The following is a 23,898-nucleotide window of genomic DNA, read 5'->3' on the forward strand; positions in this document are numbered from 1 at the left end:
GTGAGATGGTGTGGGGTGAGATGGTGTTTGGTGAGACGGTGTGGGGTAAGATGTTTGTGCTGGGGTGGTGTGTGGTGAGATTGTGTTTGGTGAGATGGTGTGGGGTGAGATGGTGTTTGGTGAGATGGTGTGGGGTGAGATGTTTGTGCTGGGGTGGTGTGTGGTGAGATTGTGTTTGGTGAGATGGTGTGGGGTGAGATGGTGTGGGGTGAGATGGTGTTTGGTGAGATGGTGTGGGGTGAGATGTTTGTGCTGGGGTGGTGTGTGGTGAGATTTTGTTTGGTGAGATGGTGTGGGGTGAGATGGTGTTTGGTGAGATGGTGTGGGGTGAGATGTTTGTGCTGGGGTGGTGTGTGGTGAGATTGTGTTTGGTGAGATGGTGTGGGGTGAGATGGTGTTTGGTGAGATGGTGTGGGGTGAGATGTTTGTGCTGGGATGGTGTGTGGTGAGATTGTGTTTGGTAAGAGGGTGTTTGGTGAGATGGTGTGTGGTAAGATGGTGTTTGGTGAGATGATGGGGTGATACTAAGGCTTTAGTGTGTTGTGTGTGGCTCAGGTATGAGACCAGCGGAATGGGAGATTCTCGGGAGAAGGAGGTTCTGCTGCATGAGGATGATGACCTGTGGGTGTCTCTGCGACACAAACACATCGCTGAAGTGTCTCAGTAAGTAATAGCGTTAGGGTCATTGTTTGCTGGTTTGTTTTCACACATAAGAACTATTTCATGCATCACTTTTGTATGCATCACCATGTAGGATCAATAAAGCTTCAGCCATTTGCTGCTTTTCATTATTTTATTATATTATTTTACAAGAAGAGATCTTTTGGGATGCTCAGCATTTCACCATGCAGGAGCTTCTCCAAAATACCAGCCGTTCTTGTATGGAAAGATGTTTCTCCAATAGACCAGCACTACGAGCGCTTATCATCGTTAGTCAGAACCTGGACTCACTTCACAAAGTTGAGCTTATTACAGTATCTTGCTCTAGTCCTATCACAGCGCACTTTATTATGTATTAGATATTATTATACTGATGCACAGTATAAGTGTCATGTTTAAAATGACCCCACATGCAGTACCGGAAGCCAATTAATTTCCACGCCTGCAGTGGAACCAACTGTACCAGAGTCCACTTAAGGTGAACCACTAATTTCAGGGGGACCAGAAAGTTTTTAGCTGGAAAGCTGGTTAAATTAATGTTTTTTTTATCTCTGCTGTTCAATGTAAGGTAATGACAAAAAAGGCCTTGTTGTTGTTGCTGATTATTTTTTGGAACGACTCTACATTCATACATCTAGCAGACATTTTTATTCAAAGCAACACAGTGAGGTGAATACAGTTCACACACAACATCATGGTAGAAACCAGCTTTGATGTGGGTGCTACATTACTTGTTATTTTATTTTAGAAATAGTGAGAGCTGTAAGATTAAATGATCATTAAAGAGAAGGGATTTTCCACTTGTTTTTAGTTCTTTGTTTCTTCCCTTGTAGTTTCTTTCTCTGCCAGTTTCTGACTCCTCTCCTCTTCTCCTGTTTGAGCTGTATTTAAAGATGAGAAGATCCTTGTTCCAGTTATGTCTGTTCCTTTACAGGGAGGTGACAAAATCCCTGAAGGAGTTCTCCGCTAGCAAACGGATGAACACTGGAGAGAAGGTGGGTAAGGGGAGGGTGAGGGGAGGATTCTGCACTTGTAGGATTCTATGTTATTGTGACAATTAGATTGCTATAATTAGATAGTGGAAGCATATAGGCTTGTACCTCAGAAATTATCACTGGTGCTATGAGGCTAATGTATCTATTACAAGTTGTAATAGCTTGTACCATAGAAATTAGCACTGGTGCTATGAGGCTAATGTAAGTTATTTAACAAGTAGAGAAAGCTTGTGCCTCATAAATTAGTGCTGGTGCTATGAGGCTAATGTATCTAATGTATGTAACAAGTTGTGAAAGCTTGTACCTTAGAAATTAGCACTGGTGCTATGAGGCTAATGTATCTAACAAGTAAGAAAAGCTTGTACCTCAGTAATTAGCACTGGTGCTATGAGGCTAATGTAAGTTATTTAACAAGTAGTTAAAGCTTGTACCTTAGAAATTAGCACTGGTGCTATGAGGCTAATGTACGTTTTTTAACATGTAGTAAAAGCTTGTACCTCAGAAAGTAGCACTGGGGCTATTAGGCTTATGTAAGTTATTTTACAAGTTGTGAAAGCTTGTACCTTAGAAATTAGCACTGGTGCTATGAGGCTAATGTAAGTTTTTTAACATGTAGTGAAAGCTTGTACCTTAGAAATTAGCACTGGTGCTATGAGGCTAATGTAAGTTATTTACAAGTTGTTAAAGCTTGTATCTTAGAAATTAGCACTGGTGCTATGAGGCTAATGTAAGTTATTTACAAGTTGTTAAAGCTTGTATCTTAGAAATTAGCACTGGTGCTATGAGGCTAATGTATATAACAAGTAGTGAAAGCTTGTACCTCAGAAATTAGCACTGGTGCTATTAGGCTAATGTATCTAACAAGAAGGAAAAGCTTGTAACTTAGAAATTAGCACTAGTGCTATGAGGCTAATGTGCACTGGTGCTATTAGGCTAATGTATCTAAAAGCAGTAAAGCCTGTACCTCAGGAATTAGCACTAGTGCTATGAGGCCAATGTTTCTAACAAGTAGTGGAAACTTATACTTACACTCAGCAATAAAGCTAATGTAGCTAAAAAAATGAATGGAAAGTGGTCCTTAAACTGCAGTCGCCTGGGGGGCAACTGCACTGGTTATGTTTAAGTTTAAACGTAGGCTAGGTAACAAACATGTTTAAATTCAGATTTATGCATTAATAAATCAAAACTAGTAGCTATATATATAAGCAGGAGTTGGTTGGAACTACGGTAAACCAAGGAAAACCAATATATTGCTGCGGGTGTTGAGAGACGGGGTTACATTGTATAGATAACTATTGCTTATAACACAAAATATTTTGTATACTATAATTAGAGCTAGGCAATGTATAGATATTTTGTCATATCATGAACAAATGTCTTATCATGTTGACTATAAGCGTCATAGGTACTTAAAGAATACAGACAAACATGTACATTTTATTACAGAATGTGTTAAAATCCTGTTTAATTGGATGATGTGCAGCAAGTATTTTATAAGAATCACAGCACTATTTATGAGATAATTGTGAAAATGTAGGGCTCCTGGAACTGCAGTCCTGAATCTGCAGCTTCCTGTACAACAGTTATATATGTGCGTGTGTGTTTGTGTGTGGCAGACATATCTGCCTTCTGAGTCATTTTAAACCCACTTCAAAGAGGTAGCAGGATTAGTATTGATTGGCTTACTGACACACTGCATACACACAGGCACGTGTGTGTGTGTGTGTGTTAATGCAAGGTTTAGTATTATGTTTACACACACAATTTGGACTGCTTGATACAGCAGATATACAATGGCGGTGAAGCATAATGATACGACATAACGTTGCCGTTTAATTTTCTAATGACTTATCTTAATTGGTAACTTCACTTTACTTTTACTGTGTTTTTTTCTTTTTTCATTTTCTATTTTATTAATGTTTGGATTACCCCTTGTATTAACAGCACTTCGAGCTGCATTGTAGTGCATTTAAGTTTCTTCTTCTGCTTCTTCTTCTTCTTCTTATTATTATTATTATTATTATTATTATTATTAAATACCAGCAATACTATATTTATTATTTACCGCAGATTTATCCGTTTCATTTGATTAACTTCACAGCGTAGAGTAATAAAGCAGTGACTAAGTTAAATTAGGGGGAGAGTCCTAGGAAGTTTAGAGCACTAGTGTTTTAATAAAAAATATTTTTAAATATTTGACACCACATATCGATAATGATACGAAATATAACAATATCAATATTTTGTCCCACTGTTAACATTGAGTTTGTTATTGCAAAGGTTATATGAAGAAAATTCTCATTTAATCTTATATATTTATACTGACTGTAATAAAAATGAATGTTTTTTCTCATGTTTCAGACCACTATGAGGGATCTGTCCCAGATGCTGAAAAAGATGCCGCAGTATCAGAAAGAGCTCAGCAAGGTGAGAGAGGACACTGCTCAACACAGCAAGCCTCCCTCTATCAAAGTCAGGTTAAAATAACATGTTTCAAAGACATGGTGCTCACAGGGGTGTGCACTGCCACTAATGCTGATATTCAAGTAACCTCGAGAAGGATGGCACGTGGCACTGCAGGTAGTGTGTGTGCCGTGAAGCACCAAGGCCCCGGGATTGTGGGTTCAATCCTCAGTCTGGATTCTAGTCCATGCTGGTTTGTATTGGGTTTCACTCTATCAGTAAAAGTTTTTTTTTATGTCAGGGAGGATCTCTTATCTAAAAGATTATTTAGTTAACTAATAGATGCAGGTAGAGGATAAGGGAGGTAAAATATGATATTATTTTTTTTATATTATTTTCACAGCCTGCTTTTTCAAGGTCATGTAATATATAATGTTTTATATGCGTAAACATACAGTACATTTATTTGAAGGAGGGCAACTAACAGGGCAACAAACAAAGCTGATTTTTTTTCTCACCTGTAATGTCTATTTTTGCAGTACTCCACTCATCTGCAGCTGGCAGAAGACTGCATGAAGCACTACCAGGGCACTGTGGATAAGCTGTGCCGTGTGGAGCAGGTATCAAAACAAGACTTTCATAGATAATATGTACATTTATTTAATCTATACCATCACAATAATAAACATTACTTTGTAGAAGGGCTGTCAGAATATCATCATACTGTTTACCAATTATTATTTTGCAGTACTGTATTGATTTTCAAACACGTGGTATTGATTTAAAATCTCAAAACAAGACTGTGTGCACAATCCTTTAAACTTTTACATTTCATGGATTGTCCTATAATTTCTAATTAAACAATCCAGGTTTGTAACAAAACATTACCAAAAAAAAGATTGTGAGTACAAAATACTGTAAGAAATCTAGTTATAACATCCAGTTTAGATCTAAGCTTCTTTTTAACAGTTCTGTCTGCAATGCACACATGTAAAGAACAATCTAAAATCTATGAATATGTATTTGCTTTTTTGTTGTTAATTGTATTTTATATTTGAATGTTATATGATTAATGATTTATTTTGCAAACCATTCCTATACAGTAAAATAAACATGATAAAAAATGTGTTCTAAATCACATACAATTAATAAAAAATAGCTCTCAATTTACTGTAGTGCTGCCATGCCCTAATGTCTGAGTTTTACAGTGCAGGGGGCGTGGCTAAGCTACTGTTTCATTGGCTTGTAAACTTGTTCATTGGCTGGTTTATGGTCTAATCTGATGGACAAGAACTCTGAATTAGTGTCATGAGCAACAAAACGAAAAATGAAAATGCATAATGTCCATTCTAATGGTTGTGATGCAACACTTCAATCAAAATTATTAAGGATTTGCTTCAGTTTCTTAGATGAGTTTACACAGCTAACCTTTAATCTTTTGCTGTTGTGCATCAGGATCTGGCCATGGGAACAGATGCAGAGGGGGAGAAGATTAAGGATCCTATGAGGGCCATCGTGCCTATCCTGCTGGACGCCAACGTCAGCACTTACGACAAGATCCGCATCATCCTGCTCTACATTTTCCTGAAGAACGGTGAGGGAACGAGACGAACGCAGTGGAGGTCAGCAGTGCCGGCAGTGTTTTTAGATGTCTGGAATGACGTTTTGTGTTTGTTTATGGTCACTTAGGTATCACAGAGGAGAACCTGAACAAGCTGATCCAGCATGCACAGATCCCTCCCGAGGACAGTGAAATCATCACCAACATGGCTCACCTGGGAGTGCCCATCATCACAGATGTGAGTTATCCTCTCTGTTTCCCTGCATTCTGATTCCAGAAACGTACAGTGCAGTATGACGTCAGCCTTGGCACTCAGCCTCAAGGGAATCCCTTTACAGTCTTGAAGAGCATTCTGAGTCCAAAAAAGTTGAGGAAGGTTCTGTGGACAGCACCTTAAATTCTCTATTTACCTACAGGGACAGAGTCTAGGAAGTCAGTTGTATATACAACATTATTAACTAACATACTTACAAGGGGGTACAGCTTTTGAAATAACTACAGTTTTATACTTTTGTTGGGGGCCAAAAGTAAGCGTTTTTAATTTACTAAGAAACATGATTACAATCAAAGACAATTAAGTAGTAGATAAAGACAAAGTTTAGAATTATGGGGTAGTGTACAAGAAAATAAGTAGAACTAAGTCTTATTTATACTATCTAAGGGCATTCTTATTAGAATTGCTATTTAATCATTATATAAACAATAATATTATATTTAAATTTTATTTTATAAGAATTTTCTTTATAATAATTGCAAATACATGAAAATAGCATTTGCTCTGCTCAGTCTTAGTGAATCACCACATACAATATGTATAGTTCCTAAAAAAAAGTGAGATTTTCTTGATGTAGTATCTGACAATTATTTCTCATTGAGATATTTGTACTCTTTTTATTATTGGAATTATTTAAAGGCACATTAGGCAACCCTTGGTTAGTTTTGGGTTAGAAAAGGGTTTGTACATCGCATAATAGAAAGCACTGGACTGAACTGAACTGGACTGAAAGTTGGCCAAATAGCAAGAGATGGAAAGGTAGTTACGTAGCTTTTTCCAAAAAAGTTTAGCCAGTTTAGCTAGCTAACTAACTATCTAAACAAACATCCCCACTAGCCACTTATCTGTCCAGCATCAGATTACATCCATAAAAACAGTCAAACAAACACCTTTACAAACAATGACTACTATAGAAAAAGCACAAACATGTACAGAAACACAGAAATCATCCCAGTGTTCATTACAATCAGCCTTTTAGTTTTTTAGTTTTAGTTATGTTATTTTGGAACCAATAATTTGTACTTAATTACTAATTTAAGTATATTTGTGTAAGCTGTCTGCCTGAACATTAAAAATCTATTAATAATCTGATTAAAATATAGATTTAACATCACATTCATTTTGAGGAGTGTAAAACAGATCACACAAATATACTTAAATTATATTAAATAGTGGCAAAAAATAACATACGACTAGTATACTCAATATGAATTTAGTGCAAATTTATATCATTTTAATTACAAATAAGTAGTAATTAAGTACAAATTCTTGGTTCCAAAATAACATAACTTAAGTATACTTCTTTTTCACAAGGGCTGTCATGATAAACATGCATGTCTACAGCTATTGCCATCATGATTTTAGCTAGAAACTAGCCTGCCTCTTGCTCTTTACTGAGGGTGTGTACCTAGTACTCCTAGTACTCCAGTAAAACTGTAATATTAGTTTTTTTATAGTTTTTATAAGAATTTTCTTTCATAGCAACTGCAAAAAAAATATGGACAGTGTCAGTAAATCGACACATAAAAAATCCCTTTAAAAATATGATTTGTGAGCTTTCTTGCTGTAGTTTCTGCCAAGTACAAAGTTATTGGTACTTTTCTGGCAGCTGTAGCCTACTAGATATATGCTGCCTCTCCCCACGTCATCAGCTATTTAAAAAGACAGTAAATGTTTTATTTTGAACAGTTTACAGTAAAGGCTTTTTGCCGGCCACAGTACATTTTAGAAATAGCCCAAAACCTTTGCATTTATATATTTAAACAAACCCAATATGGCAGAAAACTTGCAAACCTGGCAACTCTGCACTTAACTGTTTACTGACTGCTTGTGTATTTTAGTCCACCCTGCGCAGAGGGAAGAAGATGGATAGGAAGGAGCGCGTAAGTGAGCAGACCTATCAGCTCTCTCGTTGGACCCCCTTAGTCAAGGACATCATGGAGGTAAACTTCAGAAAACTCTCTATTTGCTCAGAAATGAAGTGATCTCACTGTGCTTCTTCATGTGTAGATGTGTATCAGTCTGTTTACTAACATTTCTTTACTGTTGGCAGGATGCTATCGATGACAAACTGGACACCAAGCACTACCCTTACATCTCAACTCGCTCTTCTTCCTCCTTCAGCACTTCAGCAGTCAGGTACACACACACACACACACACACACACACACTCACAACACCACCACTGTCTTCAGTTTTGGTAATTTACTAATTAACCTAGTTATCTCACACTGTAACGAACATACTTATTTCTTCTCATTCTTGATATTCCTATTATGTTAAAAATCTAAAGAGACTAAATTCTCAAGCTTTATTACTGTTAAGTAAAGCTGTAACTAATCATTACGTAGGTAGTCGACTAATCTAATGATTATTAACTTTTGGCACATAAATAGCTGTTGGCATGCCATGCCATATTTTATGTTTTCATTAAGTCTGAAACATTGATTCTTTCCTTTGAAGTCTGGTCTGGTCCAATTAAATGTTTTGGAATTTTTGTACGTTTTAATGTACATACTATTTATTTGAAAAGAAAAATATAGAGTGTACAAAGGTTATGGCAGGTTTTTGTTGTTATTTTAAAATAATAGCTTAGTTTATATTGTGTTGTTATACGTTCACATTTTTCTAGTATGTCCAATTGTTAAAATAAATAAAAACTGTCTTCTAAACATTTTGTAGGGAAAAAATGCTAATATTGGGAAACATACTTCTGAGTCCTACCCCTAGAACACACACTTGCCTTCACTCTTTTACACTTTGCATCAGCCGTTCCAGAACAGAAGAGGCTGACGTAGAAAAATCAATAATCATTTGTGTGTGTGACAGAGAGAGAACAGATCAATACTATGATTGGTAGCTGGTGCTGTGGGGGCTGCAGGGGATGAGGCGAGCCCCAGGCTGCAGGCGAACAGAGGCAGTCTAAGAAAGAGAACCCAGAGAACAGCAAAATCTACCTAGCTCCGGTCGGGCGCACCCTTCTGGAAATGTAATATATGTACATATATGAGATTGTCATATATGAAAAATATGGCCTTATAATATAAAACATATGTTAGTTCTAAAATTGCAGAATTTTCATATATTGACATATGACTGGCCCATAAAATAAAGAGAATGTTCATACTAAAATCCTCTGATTTATTTTAAACTTATGGAGCTTAAAGCACTAGGTGGATGAAACCAGACATACCAGTAAGGCTGAAGAGAGCAGAGACAGGACTACTGGTGATAGTGAGCTACTGCACGGTGAACTACGTGATGATGCTTTAACAACAACAAACTCATCACACATTTCAAACCTTAATCACCAGTTACAAAGAGTAATCAAAAACAACTCAACAATATTAGAACAGTAAATACAACAGTAACTGCAGCACAAAGCTTCAGAGAGAGACCACAATGCATTATGGGGCTAGAACTAGAATATACGTCTAACAAATATAGATTCAACATATAATGCCATATCAGGATAAATCCTACAGGTATTAGTAATATATGCACAAATACACATTTTTATAGGCATTTCCTATGTTATAAACTTATATCTACATATATCCAGAGGATGTATGTATGTGATAATATATCAGCTTGTGGGTAGCATACAGGGGTTGGACAATGAAACTGAAACAACTGTCATTTTAATGTAGGAGGTTTCATGGCTAAATTGGAGCAGCCTGGTGGCCAATCTTCATTAGTTGCACATTGCACCAGTAAGAGCAGAGTGTGAAGGTTCAATTAGCAGGGTAAGAGCACAGTTTTGCTCAAAATATTGCAAAGCACACAACATTATGTGTGACATACCATTCAAAAGAGTTCAAAAGAGGACAAATTGTTGGTGCACGTCTTGCTGGCGCATCTGTGACCAAAACAGCAAGTCTTTGTGATGCATCAAGAGCCACGGTATCCAGGGTAATGTCAGCATACCACCAAGAAGGACCAACCACATCCAACAGGATTAACTGTGGACACTGTAAGAGGAAGCTGTCTGAAAGGGATGTTCGGGTGCTAACCCGGATTGTATCCAAATAAACATAAAACCACGGCTGCTCAAATCACGGCAGAATTCAATGTGTCTCTCCTGTTTCCACCAGAAGTGTCCAACAGGACAATAAATTATTGTGGTCTAAAACCATGTGTTTCAGTTTCATTGTCCAACCCCTGTATAAAATATGGGAACACCACTCTTGATACAGAGACATAAATGTCATATATTACATTTTGTGTGGACACACACTTGAACACCTCAGCCACACCAGCGTGTATAAAAATGTATACGTGTGTGTGTGTGTGTTCCTCAGAGGTGCAGAGCTGAGAGAAATTAGTGCAGCTTGGTTCTCTGACCCGTCCTGCAGCGTGGGTGTATTGATCTGACTCCAGATCACCAGCACTCAGTTCCATTTCCTCCCTCGTTATGTTGCCTATTGACTCCTCCACAGAGCAGGTGTGAGAGGGAGGGGTGTGTGTTATATCAGCGCTGAGAGACGAGCATGATAATGGGTGGACAGGCAAATATCAACACCTACTTATTCACACACTCCACTTTCGATCTCTGCTGCGTAGATGTTGCTAAACTACTGAAATCAATAGCAAGCATGCATGCAATGCTTCAGTAATACTATTTAAAGCAAAACATGCTTCCAATTATATTGAATGCTTTTGAAACCTTTAAATAGGATGCGGTATGAAATATTGTTATGTACTTAAAGTACCAGTAAGAAATATATTTTCTGTAGCAACTCAGAAAATGATCAGGATGTATCATCAGATATTAAGGAAACAAGCTAAGTTTGATCACTAGAGTTACTTGACAGCTGTGCTTCAGCGAGTATGTTCTTATTTGAACTGTGTGGTACATCACAGTATTCTGAATGGGATTTAGGGTCTGAATCTGCCCTCCAACCATTCCCCCAGTCCCATTTCCACACCCCAGGTTTCCAGATATTGAAGACAAAAGCAAATCAAACTGTTTTCAGTATTAGGCGTTACACAGCCTTAAAAGCCTTGGCATTCTTTTAAAAAGCTCTATGAGCAGAGACAGAGTAAAATGATAGTAAATATTTAAACAGAAGGAAACAGTTTAGAGCCCAGAAGAACCTACAAGACCTACTTAACATTAACATTAAGACAAACCATGAATGTCAATTACACTTTCATTCTTCAGAAAAAAATGGCATAACCAAAATAAAGCTTAAAAACAAGAAAATTCCAAAATGGTTTCAAGAATGTTTGGGAATCCATCCTGTATTAGGGACCATTTTCTAATCCTGTTACATTAAAAAATGCTTGTCTTGGTTATTAACATCTCCCTTCCTTGGTAGTGCTCGGTATGGCCACTGGCACAAGAATAAGACCCCTGGAGAGTACCGCACTGGACCACGTGTCATTGTCTTCATCATCGGTGGCGCATCCTTCAGCGAGATGCGCTGCGCCTATGAGGTCACACAGGCCAACGGCAAATGGGAGGCTATTATCGGTGAGTTTACAGCTGAGGGGTACTAGCAAACACTTGAGAGAGACTAGACTATAACAAGTTAGAGTCACATTTTAGGAAACCTTCTCTTCTCTAGAGGTGGATAATTTAGGTCCAAAAATAAAAAAAAAAACAATTTCAGCATTTTGTTTTGATTGGCTGGATGGCTGTGCTGCAGTTTAGCTTTACACATTGGCCAATTTTTACTTTCTGGACCAAGATCACCCACCTCTACTGTCCACTAGGAGACACTAAGAGACACTAGGTGCTGAGTGGGGTTTATGAATGTTTTTACCTATTCAGAGCAGTGTTTCCCAACACAGAAGCACTTTCTGTATAAAAACAGCATCGCCTGAACTGTTCATTTGAGTAAAAGTCCACACGCACCCTATTGACATAGTTACTGTGTAAGCGGAAACATCAGTCGATAATCTCAATTTAGGTTTTTTTTCTATGCTTATGGTGCTCCGTTTGGTTTACCAAAAGTATTGTGACATAGAGATTAAGATAGTACTGTAGAGTCAGTATTAATTGCAGCAGCAATGTGAAGGACTGTTTCCCCATACAGATTCAGCTTAAAGCAACAGAATGTAAAAAGGCACACGATTAATCTGGAAACCATAACGCAATATTTTATTTCTAATTCTTTTAAGTTTTATTTAAGTGATATAACAGAGCATCGCTTACTGTTGTAAGAAGTTTTCTCTTCTAAAGTTGTGGAAGATGGAATATGGAGCTACAATAGCATTCATTTCCCCATTAAAGCACTCTGGTACTGGTACTTTAAAATATTCATATTTAATTTTTTAATAAAATAATAAAGTAAAATATACCTTATTTACAGATTAGTCTTATGGAGAAGAAAGTGTGATTAATAACAATTAATTACAGTCTTCTGTTTTGATTAATTCAAGTAATTGTTTTAATCGATTGACACCACTAGTAAAAATGTAATTTTAAAATAATAGCTATAAATCATATTGATGCTCCACTGACTCCACTGACTGCGTCTGGTCTGAAATGCTGTTACTGCATTGTGTAACTTTGATGAGCTACAAGACTTCTAGCCATAGCTCTGTAAAACTGAGCAGTCTGACTCGTAGTTACGTACAGTTCAGTAATATAACTCTGCCTCCTCATGCTCAGTCCACATGCTTCTTTTACCTTAGTTGCTGGTTCTGTTTCTCTCAGCATGTGTACAAAGTGTGACTAGTATTGACGAAAGTGGAGAAACATTGAATTAAACTCTGCACATGTGGGGGAGCCCAAGAGCAACAAATACAAACAGTTCTTGCATACTGCTGCTTTAGATCTCAGCCAAAATGATTTACACAGTAAGTAAAGTACTGTAGTTCAATAATAGGCAGAATGAAGTGTTTATTATAAAGGTGTTCCTAATGTTACGATGCTTTTAGAAAACTGGTCACTGTAATGTGTGTAAACTCTTTGATTTGCAGCGTATTTTTTTTGTTGGAGACTTTATCAGCGGTGTTTAATTCTCTGTGTGTTTGTACTTTCTTTCTTGAGCTTTTTATTTTTACATGTACAGAAATCATTTTAAGTGGTTTTAGACAGGGTGGCCTTAATGTGAGTATTGTAATACCATTGTGTCTAAAGCAAACCCAAATTTAACATTTCTTAGGGATTTCCTGTTTTTAAAATGTATGGATGTATATAAATGGTTGTTTAACCCCATCTTTTCTCCGAGATGACTGAAAGTTGGAAAAAGAAAGAGAATGGGGATGCGATGTTGGATGAAAACTGAGCGTGAAGCCACCTTTGTTCCTTCACAGGTTCCACTCACACGCTCACCCCAACCAAATTTCTAATGGACCTGCGGCACCCCGACTTCCGAGAGTCCACTAGGGTGTCCTTTGAGGACCCCGTTCCCTCAGACGAGTGAGAGAGAGAGGGAGAGAGAGAGGGAAGGGTGGGAGAGACTCTGACAAAGTAAAGGCAGCCGCTCAAAGAAGCCCTTTCTGAATCCCCACAGCACAAGGGCTTTCTTTTCTTCCTTATTACCACACTCTATACACCGTTTTACTCCTTCAGGGATGAGTTTTTGACCCCGAATTTGATGCATGGACAATCTGCACTGTAAAAAATTACAATGTCTTGGCAAGTGAAATTATCTTAAGTTTAGTCAAATATATAGACTATTTCTCAGTATAAGATTGTTATGTAAGTGTATTAGGTTTAGGATTTAAGAAATTAGGTCTACACTTGGAAGTTTGCAGATTTAATGAAGCAGTCGTACATGACTGAGACTCTAAAAGAGAATAAATGGACTCACTTTCTTAACACAGAACTTAGTGTTTCTCTCCAAGCATGTGGAGATGTCAGCTGGATTCAGTGCATGTGCAGGAGGAGGCAGATGCTGGTAGTATAGTATTATAAAACTCATTGCAAGCAGGTGGGAACTAGAAATGACTAAATTGGAGGAACAAAATAACAGCTTAGTTTTACATAAAAATCCTTTATATTATTGTGTATCCCTAGTTTAATTCCCAAGTTTGATCTTGTTCCATTGAGCAATATGTCAAATCAGATCAGTAATCTCATAATGAGTGATAATAGATTTATTCTGACTCGATTTAAGATGATTTCACACAGTCCTAAGACGTCATTTTTTGCAGTGCGCCAGTCCAAGAAAGGCCCCACCTGCTGCTGACCAGAGGATAATTAGTGTTAATTATGTGCACCACTGATGAAGGACACGTTTGTCAGCCTGCTGGGTCATTGAGATCTGCAGTGGGTGGAGCCTCTTTGGAGTGGCCATGCAACGGGTGCTGACCCCATCCCTGCCGTCCCCCATCCTCTCAGCTGGGTGGATTAACCTGCATTTTCCTTGGCATACGCCCTCTTAACCCAGTGGTGTCTCTTCTTCGGGTGATGAGGAGCTACTACATTTGCCCCCCAAATTTTTTTTTGCCTTTCATTTTTACTCCACGCAGATTAATCTACCCTCGAGATTCATCATATTCCACTTCTTTTTGAATAACAATCCAAGAACGTCACTCACATATAGTTTAACAGTTTCTTTCAGCAGAGGTCCTTGATTTGATTCTGGATTTCAGCAGAGGATGATTTGATTTCTGTTTCTTTTACTTCTACGATCCAACCCTCTCAAACCACCACACATCACATGTCTACATGAGCAAGTGGGCGTCTGCACAGACTACACAGCACAGTACTCTCCATTTGGTTTAGTGCAGATTTGCCCTGTTGCCACATTTCTGTTTCTAACTGCAGCTATTTTGGCTGAGCTCTGTGTGGGATTCTTCTGCAGATGCCAAAGCTTGAAATGTAGCTGTGTTCTTTCGATATGCTTTAGCAATAAACAAACACCACAAATCTAATCTAAATCACTAATATTCTACAGTATCAATCCAGTTTGTTCCTGCCTATTGATAAAACATTAGAGGTACCTAGGGCAAGTTAAAATTAAGCTATATAAGCGCATATATACAGTGATTGTCAATTTATGTATGTACATGTCCTGGTTGGGCAATGTTTTAGATGTCTGTAAATGTTCTTGCAGCCAGTGGTTGGAATTCCAGTAGGATTCACTGCACAATCATCAGCCGTACACTCTTAAAATTAAGGTTCTTTAAACGGTTCTTTGAGAAATGCCATAAAAGACCACTTTTAGTTTCATTAAAAATCATTCATGCAAAAAGAGACCATTATACTGTTGCTGTCCAATAAATAACACTTATATCCATTTTTGATGATTTGATGAAAAGTTTTTAATGACCTCAACCCAATAGAAAATCTTTGGAATCATTTAGATTGAATGGAGACTGTGAGCCAGGTCCTCTCGTTGAACATCTGTGCCTGACCTCACAAATTTGTTTCTGAAAGATTAGTCAAAAAAAGTGTCTTTAAACACACTCTTAAACCTTGTGGAAAGACTTCGCTGTTATAGTTGTAAATGGTGGGCCGACATCTTATTAAACAGTATCGATTAAAGGTCTCATTCCATGTGAGCTGTTTTTTGTGAAGAAAAGTGCTCCGGTGTTTCTGTTTAGCCCTGCTTTAGATCACTGAATTAGTGGTCTTTGCGGAAAGATTATGAATCCTCATACATGCAAACATATCGCCTTTGACTGGCTAACCGCACTGCAACAGAGAATGCGACCTGCCATCCTCCACAGTCAACAGTTCTAAAACTCAATGGACAAAATGTTTTCATTTTTTCAAAATGCCTTATTGTAAAGATAAAGGTAAAGGTAAGGTTATCCTTTAAACTCTCAGCGTCGCACACTGCAAGGCGAGCAGCCCTACGACCAAAAAAAAAGTTATCAATGACATGCAGCGAGTGGAGTCTGCCCGCCAAGGCATTGATAACATTTATTTTAAATAAACTAACGCTACTAAACTTTTATATCAGACTTGGTGATTCAGTGCTTAGGTAGTTTCATCATGTTGAGTTCTCTTTATATCATAAAATCCGACGTGAATGCGTCTGTCAAACCGTGCTAATTTATAATAAAGAGAAATCAACCGGAGATCCGATTTAAACCTATAGTTACTTACACAAGATAGCTAACGCTAACTAGCTGGTGTAAACAGAGCTGGAAGCTCTTTAGCTGACAGTGTTGGCTCTGCTGTAGCCCAGGTTTAGCTCTGTCTGTGGGTGATCCCGAGCCGAGGTGGACGAGGTCATGAACTCACGAGTTGACATAGACATAGTGGTTTTCCTGATCGACTGACATCCCAGTCAGTCAAGGATGTGCGAAGGCAGACGAGCAAATACTTTTGGAAGTATAGTGTATGTTTCCTAATGGAAGTAAAAGTGGTTTATCTATAATATTTCTTAAAGGAACATGTTTTACAGTGTTTTTTACAACTGTAATTGGCTTCCTCTGGTCTGAATCAGTTCAGTGAGAAAAATTGTGCACCAAAATGCATCAAAACTAAATATTATTTTCTCTTATTGGTCAAAACTGTGTGGGGCAGGACAAGAAAGTTTGAATAACATGGAGAACTGGCAGAGAGACCATTCGACTGCACCAAGGGTGGAAACAAACTAAACTAAGACTAAACCAAAACACATTAATTTAGTGCAAGCTTGGTTTTGGTGATGTGCGGTGAATTCTAAACCTAATCTCCCAAATGCCTTTTTAGCCACGTATGAACTGTAGATTCTGTAGTTCATGAGGCTGACTGAGGATTTTATATTACAATGCAAACTCTGAAATTCTTTAAATGACAGTTCTCTACAGTATTACATTTCTTCAGTGCATTTACAAAGCTGTGGTTGTGCAACAAGTGTTTTATGTATATGTAAAACAAGAATACACAAACAAAACACTTGCCGCACTGATTATTCACACAATTTGTGTTAAATAGTTACTGTAATGCAGTAATGAGTCTCTGAGCATGTGAATCTCATCTATAACTGAGGAACCAATCAGATTTAATGATTATGTAGTAAAGCTACATATTATTAATCATCTGCTAAAGCTATATCCCTTTTTGTATCCTCTTTCTTTTGAAATCGGTTTATCATTTTTGGATTTCCCCAGTAATACTGATCACCATGTGCAGTATGCCAGCCCTCCTAACCCATACTGCCACATTAAACACTTCCTAAACTGTACAGTCATTTAATTCCATGATGAAAGTTTGTTTCTATTCTGGTTCTTTATTAGAGGTCTTTTCATCTAGTCTCATTTAGGAGAGCTACTAGTAGAAGCACTAGTAGTTTACAGTGCTTCTAGCCAGAGCTTAGCAAAGCTGCATATTTGGTTCTCCTGAGTGAATCGAATCAGTCTCCCATCCGTCTGCAGTAGGTTCTCAATGTGAGGCTCCTCCTGGGTCTTCCTATACTGTAATGCCAGGTTCACGCTACACAACAAGGTCTTTCACCAGGAGGAACTCTCAAGATATGATGTCATGTGCACCAAAAAGAAGAAAAGAGTATGAATGAGATAATGGCTATAAAAATCTCAATATTTTCCTCACCCTTTGTCTTGTGCTGCCAATGGCTATGAGCTGTTCCAGTCACAACACTTGTCACACTACCGGGTTTAGAGTCAACGACAAGTCCAGATATTAAACCTGCTAAACCTGATAATCTGGTGTAAAATCATGTTACTTTAACTAGTGATGGGCCAATAAAGATTTTATTGCAGTTCAAACACTTCTAAAACTAACGTGACAATTATAGTAGGTAGTCAGAGTGTTCGGGTAACCAGAGCTTAGCTATCCATAAGTCTAGGCTGCAGTTGCGGTAAGGGGCGGTAGGTAGGACTGTCTTATGAAGAATCCCTTTTAGTAGCCTGGTGGGCCATGAAGTTGCGCCCTTCAAATGACATGCGCCATTCGTCAGCTATATACAGCCGGTAACTTTCCAGGTCTGTAAACCATTTCTGATGTCTGTCTCTAAAGTGCTTTGCTAGGAAGTTAGCAATGTTCAGTGTGTTTTAAACTGACCTCCCAATTTAACCAGTTATCATGTATGATGTAGCCTCACTTCCACCCCCCAGCATGTTGGCTTTACCCACATTATATGTAACAGTTTTGCTTTTCGGTGTTTTCAGAATAAAATATATCCAAACAAACAACATTCTACTCCAAGACACCGATACCAGTATAGGATCGGATCACCCTAGTTCTCACGAGAACCTGGCATAGGCTTCCAATTCGTACGTTACCATGAATCTAGATAATTGGCGAAGACGTAGAATACAGAAATATGCAGCTTTGCTAAAGAAACAAACAAACTGTGCAGTAAAAGGACACTCCAAAACTCCGGGCTCAATCAAACATCTGTTCCACTGTGCACAGAGGTCTACAAGGTCTCTGAGAGTCATCTGGTTTTTATATAGTCTGAGTGGGACATATGTTTGATTAATTGTTCATATCGTTATTAAACTCTAGAAATGTGTCTTCAGCTATTTTATCTTAAGTTAAAACAGACTTAGATTATCTCTTTTGCATTATACATTATATTATATATATTGTAATGTGATTTTAAGATGTTTGTTCTTTATATTTACTGCTGTAAAGTCCCTAAAAGTGGACATGTTGGACCTGGGACTGCTGTGTTGGTTTTAATAGTTTCACACTCCAGTATAGTCCTCCTAACACTTTAAATCCATCATGAAGAATTCATACTGATGTTTTTGTTTATTACATATTTGAATGTTTGTAATTGAATGTTTCATTATCCAGCGCTTCTTCCCCTCACCTTCATTTTACTTTAAAGTGGAGTTAATATCATAGTTTATACATGTAACAGATATAAGAGCTGAAAACACATTTTGACACATTTTTGAGTGATGTGTCCGAGCAGGTCAGCAATGCTAATGCTAATACATGTTTGTTTATCTTCTGTGTTTTCCTCCTGGGTTCTCACCCATATAGGCTCCACCCATATCTTCACCCCTACTGTGCTCCTGGACGCGCTCAAGGCCATGAACAAACCAGACGAGGAGCAGACAAGCTAAAATCATCCCCTCTCGCCACTTCCTGTTACCCCCAATATCCCCCCCCCCCCCCGCTCCTCCTATGTTACTTGTGTATGCAGCTTGCTTGAAAGAAAAAAAAGAAACAATGGCAACATTGACTAAAAAAATTATATATATAAAAATATATATATATATAAATAAATATATACACATACATATAAATATATAAAGTATGTTCACAAACAGAAGAATCATTGCAAGTATTCTCATGTTTTACAACAATGGATGCAAACGACAACACCGCCGTCTAAATAAGGTTTAAATATCCATTTAAAGGCAATTTAAAACTGAAAAGTACCAAATGTAATATTATTGTATGCTATGAAACCTGCTAGAATGTGTAAATGGTAAATTTTTCTTTGGTTTAATTTTCATTTTTGTTTTTTTTCCCCTTCTCTTTGTTATTCGGTGTGATTTCTAATGGCTGTGGGAGCGGGAGGGATAGTACAGTGTGTATGTGTGTGTGTGTGTGTGTGCGGCTGTTAGTCATGAAGGGAAAAAAAGAGAAAAGAATCCCATTATTCCTTCTCCTGCTACTTGCTGAACTGCTGTCCTTCTAAAGCTCTGGTTTTAGACTTTGTATCATGTTAGGTGTGCATGCCATGGAATTTGCTTTGTGGCGGTTGAACTGAAAAAAGCCCCTCGTTGATGACATCTGTGTGATTCTGACCGTTTCTGGACCGGATATCTGCTGGGACTTCAGTAAAAGAGAGAAGAAGCCAAAGCGAGCCGCTGTAGGTCAGAGAATCAGCAGATAAAACCTGTATATAGCTCCAAAGGGGAAAAATCCAAAACGTGACCCTTCCTCTCCCCCCAAGCCGCCACAGGTCTGGCTGTATTTACTTGCCACAACCCCACGACCCGTTCGACCCTTTTGTTTTGATTGCTCTCACGTTTTAGTGTCAGAAAGGCCATTGCTTGCAAATGTTTGAAGAATATTCAAAAAAGGGCCAGTCGTATTTCAGTATTGTATCCTGTCAGATTAAGTCCTATCATTGGTTAGTATACAATGTTTAACCAGGCCATGCACTGAGTAGCGTGTTGTTGTATATGCCATATGTTGATGTTCTAACGTCTCACTGTTGACTGGTGATATTTCTGACTGTGAAGTAGTAAAAAAAACATTTCCTTTTGAAAAATGCAAATGTGAAGCCAATGTGTTTGTGGTGTTTTCGCTGTAGTTGTAGTAGTAAACTGGGAAAGAATAATAGCAGCTATCTATATTTGGTTTATTAGTCTGTTAGTCCGTTAGTCTGTTAGTTAGTTAGTTTATCTTCTGGTGCAATGTTAAATCTTCCACTGGTGAATGGCTTTGCAAAGAAACGTAACCCCCTATTTATAGATTTTCTTTCTACTGTATTTATTTCTATTTATTCCTTTGTTCTGAAAAAACAGGTCGTGTTCTATTGCACTACGCCTTTTTCCGTGACGCAGATGCTTCTTTATTCTCGTTTTGCTCTATTTGTTTTGTTTTGACTTTATTATTTTGGTTTGCTGTTTGTTGTAAAGCACTGACTGTGTCTACTAGATTTCTATTACATTTATTTATCAGAGAAAATATGAATAAATGAGAAAAGTTAGTCTGTCTTAAACCTGTTGAACTTGTTGAGCTGGGATTTCATGTTTGCGAGCGTCGAAGCACAAACTAAAGTATATATAATACTTGTGTACCAATGTACTAAGGCTGTCTAATAAATTGGCTTCCATTACAGCACAGATTCAGTATATTCTCTTACACAACAAAAAATAACAATAATGACTGTATTCACTCACCGGTCATCTCATGCAAGGTTTATCAGTTCAATGTTTGACCACTTGAGGCTAAATTTAAAAACAGGAAATTAGGAAAGTGGAATTTAACACTCTAACATTATTTTATTCCTTTAATTTTGGAATACTAAAGAAGAAGAAAAAGCTTTTCATCTGTTTTCCATTTTTTTTGTTAGTTTCTGCACTTCACAATCAAATTTTTCCAGTTTTGCATCTGCAAATCTGATACTTTTGTTATAGGATGCAAAAAAACAGAAAATCAACTGGTCAGAGAATTGAACTGATAAACATTACACTTACACTGACTCACCTCAGCATGTCATAAACATATATGGTCTGGATTATTGAATGTAAGTGAAAAGGGGACACAATTATATGTTTAATTTGGATCATATAAAAGTACAAAATTACAGATTTCCATTCAAAAGCATTTCTGTCTCACAAGTAATTTAACTTCATTATAAAAAAATTGAATTATCATATAATCTCTAGAACGTCTGAGAAACTGCTTTAAACATAGCTAAAATCTACTGCCCTGGTCACATCATCTCTTTTTATTCTCTTACAGAAATGACAAATATTAGCCCATGACAAGTCCTGTTAGACTGAGCTTTATCTGCTTCTGCTAAAGAATGGCTCAGATTATAGGTTATGCTCATACAGAGTATATTAATAAACAGTATATTAATATACAGAGTGCATTCTGGCACCGCCATCATTTTTTTACATTTTAACGTATTGTGAATCTTGGGAGTTTTTCTCTAAATTGATTTAAAATATCATGATAAATAGAACAGAAACGATTCAAAATGACCTGAAATAAATTCTTTTTACACTGACCTCCACTTAACATATAAAGGTTTTGCATGACAGGCGGAACGCGTGAATTTCCTTGTTAATATTTTATTTATGTAACGTAAAACGATTTTGGAGCATTTCTGTTGGTCCTTTGCTCAAGAGGTTCACATTTTCTCAAAACACTTTTATAATTGAACTTTTTTTTCTTTTTTATTATGATACAGATTTAAAAACTATTAGTAGAGATTGTTGCAGAATTGTGGGTCAATACATTTCACATCTTAAAATCTGTCAAAGTTTATGCTAATGCAGATACATTTACATAAATGATTTATTTGCTATCAATAATACCACCTTTTTGTGCACACACTTCACATTTTATAAGCCTTATTGGTCTTATAAGAGAATGTTGGAGTTGTATAATTAGACTATAGCCCTGTATCTGTTTCTCTGCATACTTTATTATTATTTTCCCTTTTCCCTGTTCTTCAATACTCTGGACACCACAGGAGAGAAAAAACAGCACAGAGCAGCTGTTATATGAATTCAGCACTGCAGTGAAACTGATTGGCATGGTGGTGTATGAGGTGGTAGTGTGTGTTGTGCTGGTACGAGTGAATCAGACGGGAGCAGTGCTGCTAAAGTTTTATACACCTCAGTGGCTCTGCTGGACTGAGAAAAGCCAATCAACCAGATGGACTAGAGGACGACCAAAACAAACTATCTCTATCTTTACATCTAAAAGTTGGAGCAACACCAGTTATCAAACACCAGAACCTCCTAATCTAACCAGCACAGCACCATCCATCTGTTATCAAATCCCAAAACCTACTAATCTAACCAGCACAGCACCATCCATCTGTTATCATTCAAACCCCGAACCTACTAATCTAACCAGCACAGCACCATCCATCTGTTATCAAACCCCAGAACCTCCTAATCTAACCAGCACAGCACCATCCATCTGTTATCATTCAAACCCCGAACCTACTAATCTAACCAGCACAGCACCATCCATCTGTTATCAAACCCCAGAACATACTAAACTAACCAGCACAGCACCATCCATCTGTTATCATTCAAACCCCGAACCTACTAATCTAACCAGCACAGCACCATCCATCTGTTATCAAACCCCAGAACCTCCTAATCTAACCAGCACAGCACCATCCATCTGTTATCAAACCCCAGAACCTACTAATCTATCCAGCACAACACCATCCATCTGTTATCGATCAAACCCCAGAACGTACTAATCTAACCAGCACAGCACCATCCATCTGTTATAAACCCCCAGAATCTACTAATCTATCCAGCACAACACCATCCATCTGTTATCAAACCCCAGAACATACTAAACTAACCAGCACAGCACCATCCATCTGTTATCATTCAAACCCCGAACCTTCTAATCTAACCAGCACAGCACCATCCATCTGTTATCAAACCCCAGAACCTCCTAATCTAACCAGAACAGCACCATCCATCTGTTATAAACCCCCAGAATCTACTAATCTAACCAGCATAGCACCATCCATCTGTTATCAGTCAAACCCCAAACATACTAATCTAATCAGCACAGCGCCATCCATCTGTTATCAATCAAACCCCAGAACCTACTAATCTAACCAGCACAGCACCGTCCATCTGTTATAAACCCCCAGAATCTACTAATCTAACCAGAACAACACCATCCATCTGATATCGATCAAACCCCGAACCGACTAATCTAACCAGCACAGCGCCATCCATCTGTTATAAACCCCCAGAATCTACTAATCTAACCAGCATAGCACCATCCATCTGTTATCAAACCCCAGAACGTACTAATCTAACCAGCACAGCACCATCCATCTGTTATAAACCCCCAGAATCTACTAATCTATCCAGCACAACACCATCCATCTGTTATCAGTCAAACCCCGAACCTACTAATCTAACCAGCACAGCGCCATCCATCTGTTATCAAACCCCAGAACCTACTAATCTAACCAGCACAACACCATCCATCTGTTATCAAACCCCAGAACCTACTAATCTAACCAGCACAACACCATCCATCTGTTATCAATCAAACCCCGAACCTACTAATCTAATCAGCACAGCGCCATCCATCTGTTATCAATCAAACCCCGAACCTACTAATCTAATCAGCACAGCCCCATCTATCTGTTATCAAACAACAGAACCTACTAATCTAACCAGCACAGCATCATCCATCTGTTATCAAACACCAGAACCTATCTAACCAGCACAGCACCATCCATCTGTTATCAATCAAACCCCAGAACCTACTAATCTAACCAGCTCAGCACCATCCATCTATTATCAAACCCCAGAACCTACTAATCTAACCAGCTCAGCACCATCCATCTATTATCAAACACCAGAACCTACTAATCTAACCAGCACAGCACCATCCATCTGTTATCAATCAAACCCCGAACCTACTAATCTAACCAGCACAGCACCATCCATCTGTTATC

At 37.9% G+C, this 23,898-nt stretch overlaps 1 protein-coding gene across 2 annotated transcripts in view; it reads left to right on the plus strand.

Annotated features, from left to right (window-relative positions):
• stxbp1a (syntaxin binding protein 1a) overlaps positions 1-20,555 on the plus strand; it is a 66,099-nt gene extending 45,544 nt beyond the window's left edge. The window contains exons 10-20 of one of the 2 annotated variants that reach the window (XM_007230821.4): positions 556-663; positions 1,595-1,655; positions 4,017-4,082; positions 4,598-4,678; positions 5,514-5,652; positions 5,748-5,857; positions 7,735-7,836; positions 7,947-8,032; positions 11,215-11,369; positions 13,160-13,316; positions 18,741-18,881. In XM_007230821.4, coding sequence (XP_007230883.1) covers positions 556-663; positions 1,595-1,655; positions 4,017-4,082; positions 4,598-4,678; positions 5,514-5,652; positions 5,748-5,857; positions 7,735-7,836; positions 7,947-8,032; positions 11,215-11,369; positions 13,160-13,269 — 1,018 coding nt within the window. In that variant the 3' untranslated portion in view covers positions 13,270-13,316; positions 18,741-18,881. Of the gene's footprint in view, positions 1-555; positions 664-1,594; positions 1,656-4,016; positions 4,083-4,597; positions 4,679-5,513; positions 5,653-5,747; positions 5,858-7,734; positions 7,837-7,946; positions 8,033-11,214; positions 11,370-13,159; positions 13,317-18,740 lie in introns of both variants that reach the window. The other variant, XM_007230822.4, reaches the window with a different exon arrangement.
• Positions 20,556-23,898: the final 3,343 nt, after the last annotated feature.

The sequence above is a fragment of the Astyanax mexicanus genome, chromosome 17 (assembly GCF_023375975.1).
Source record: "Astyanax mexicanus isolate ESR-SI-001 chromosome 17, AstMex3_surface, whole genome shotgun sequence".
Lineage (NCBI taxonomy): Eukaryota > Metazoa > Chordata > Actinopteri > Characiformes > Acestrorhamphidae > Astyanax > Astyanax mexicanus.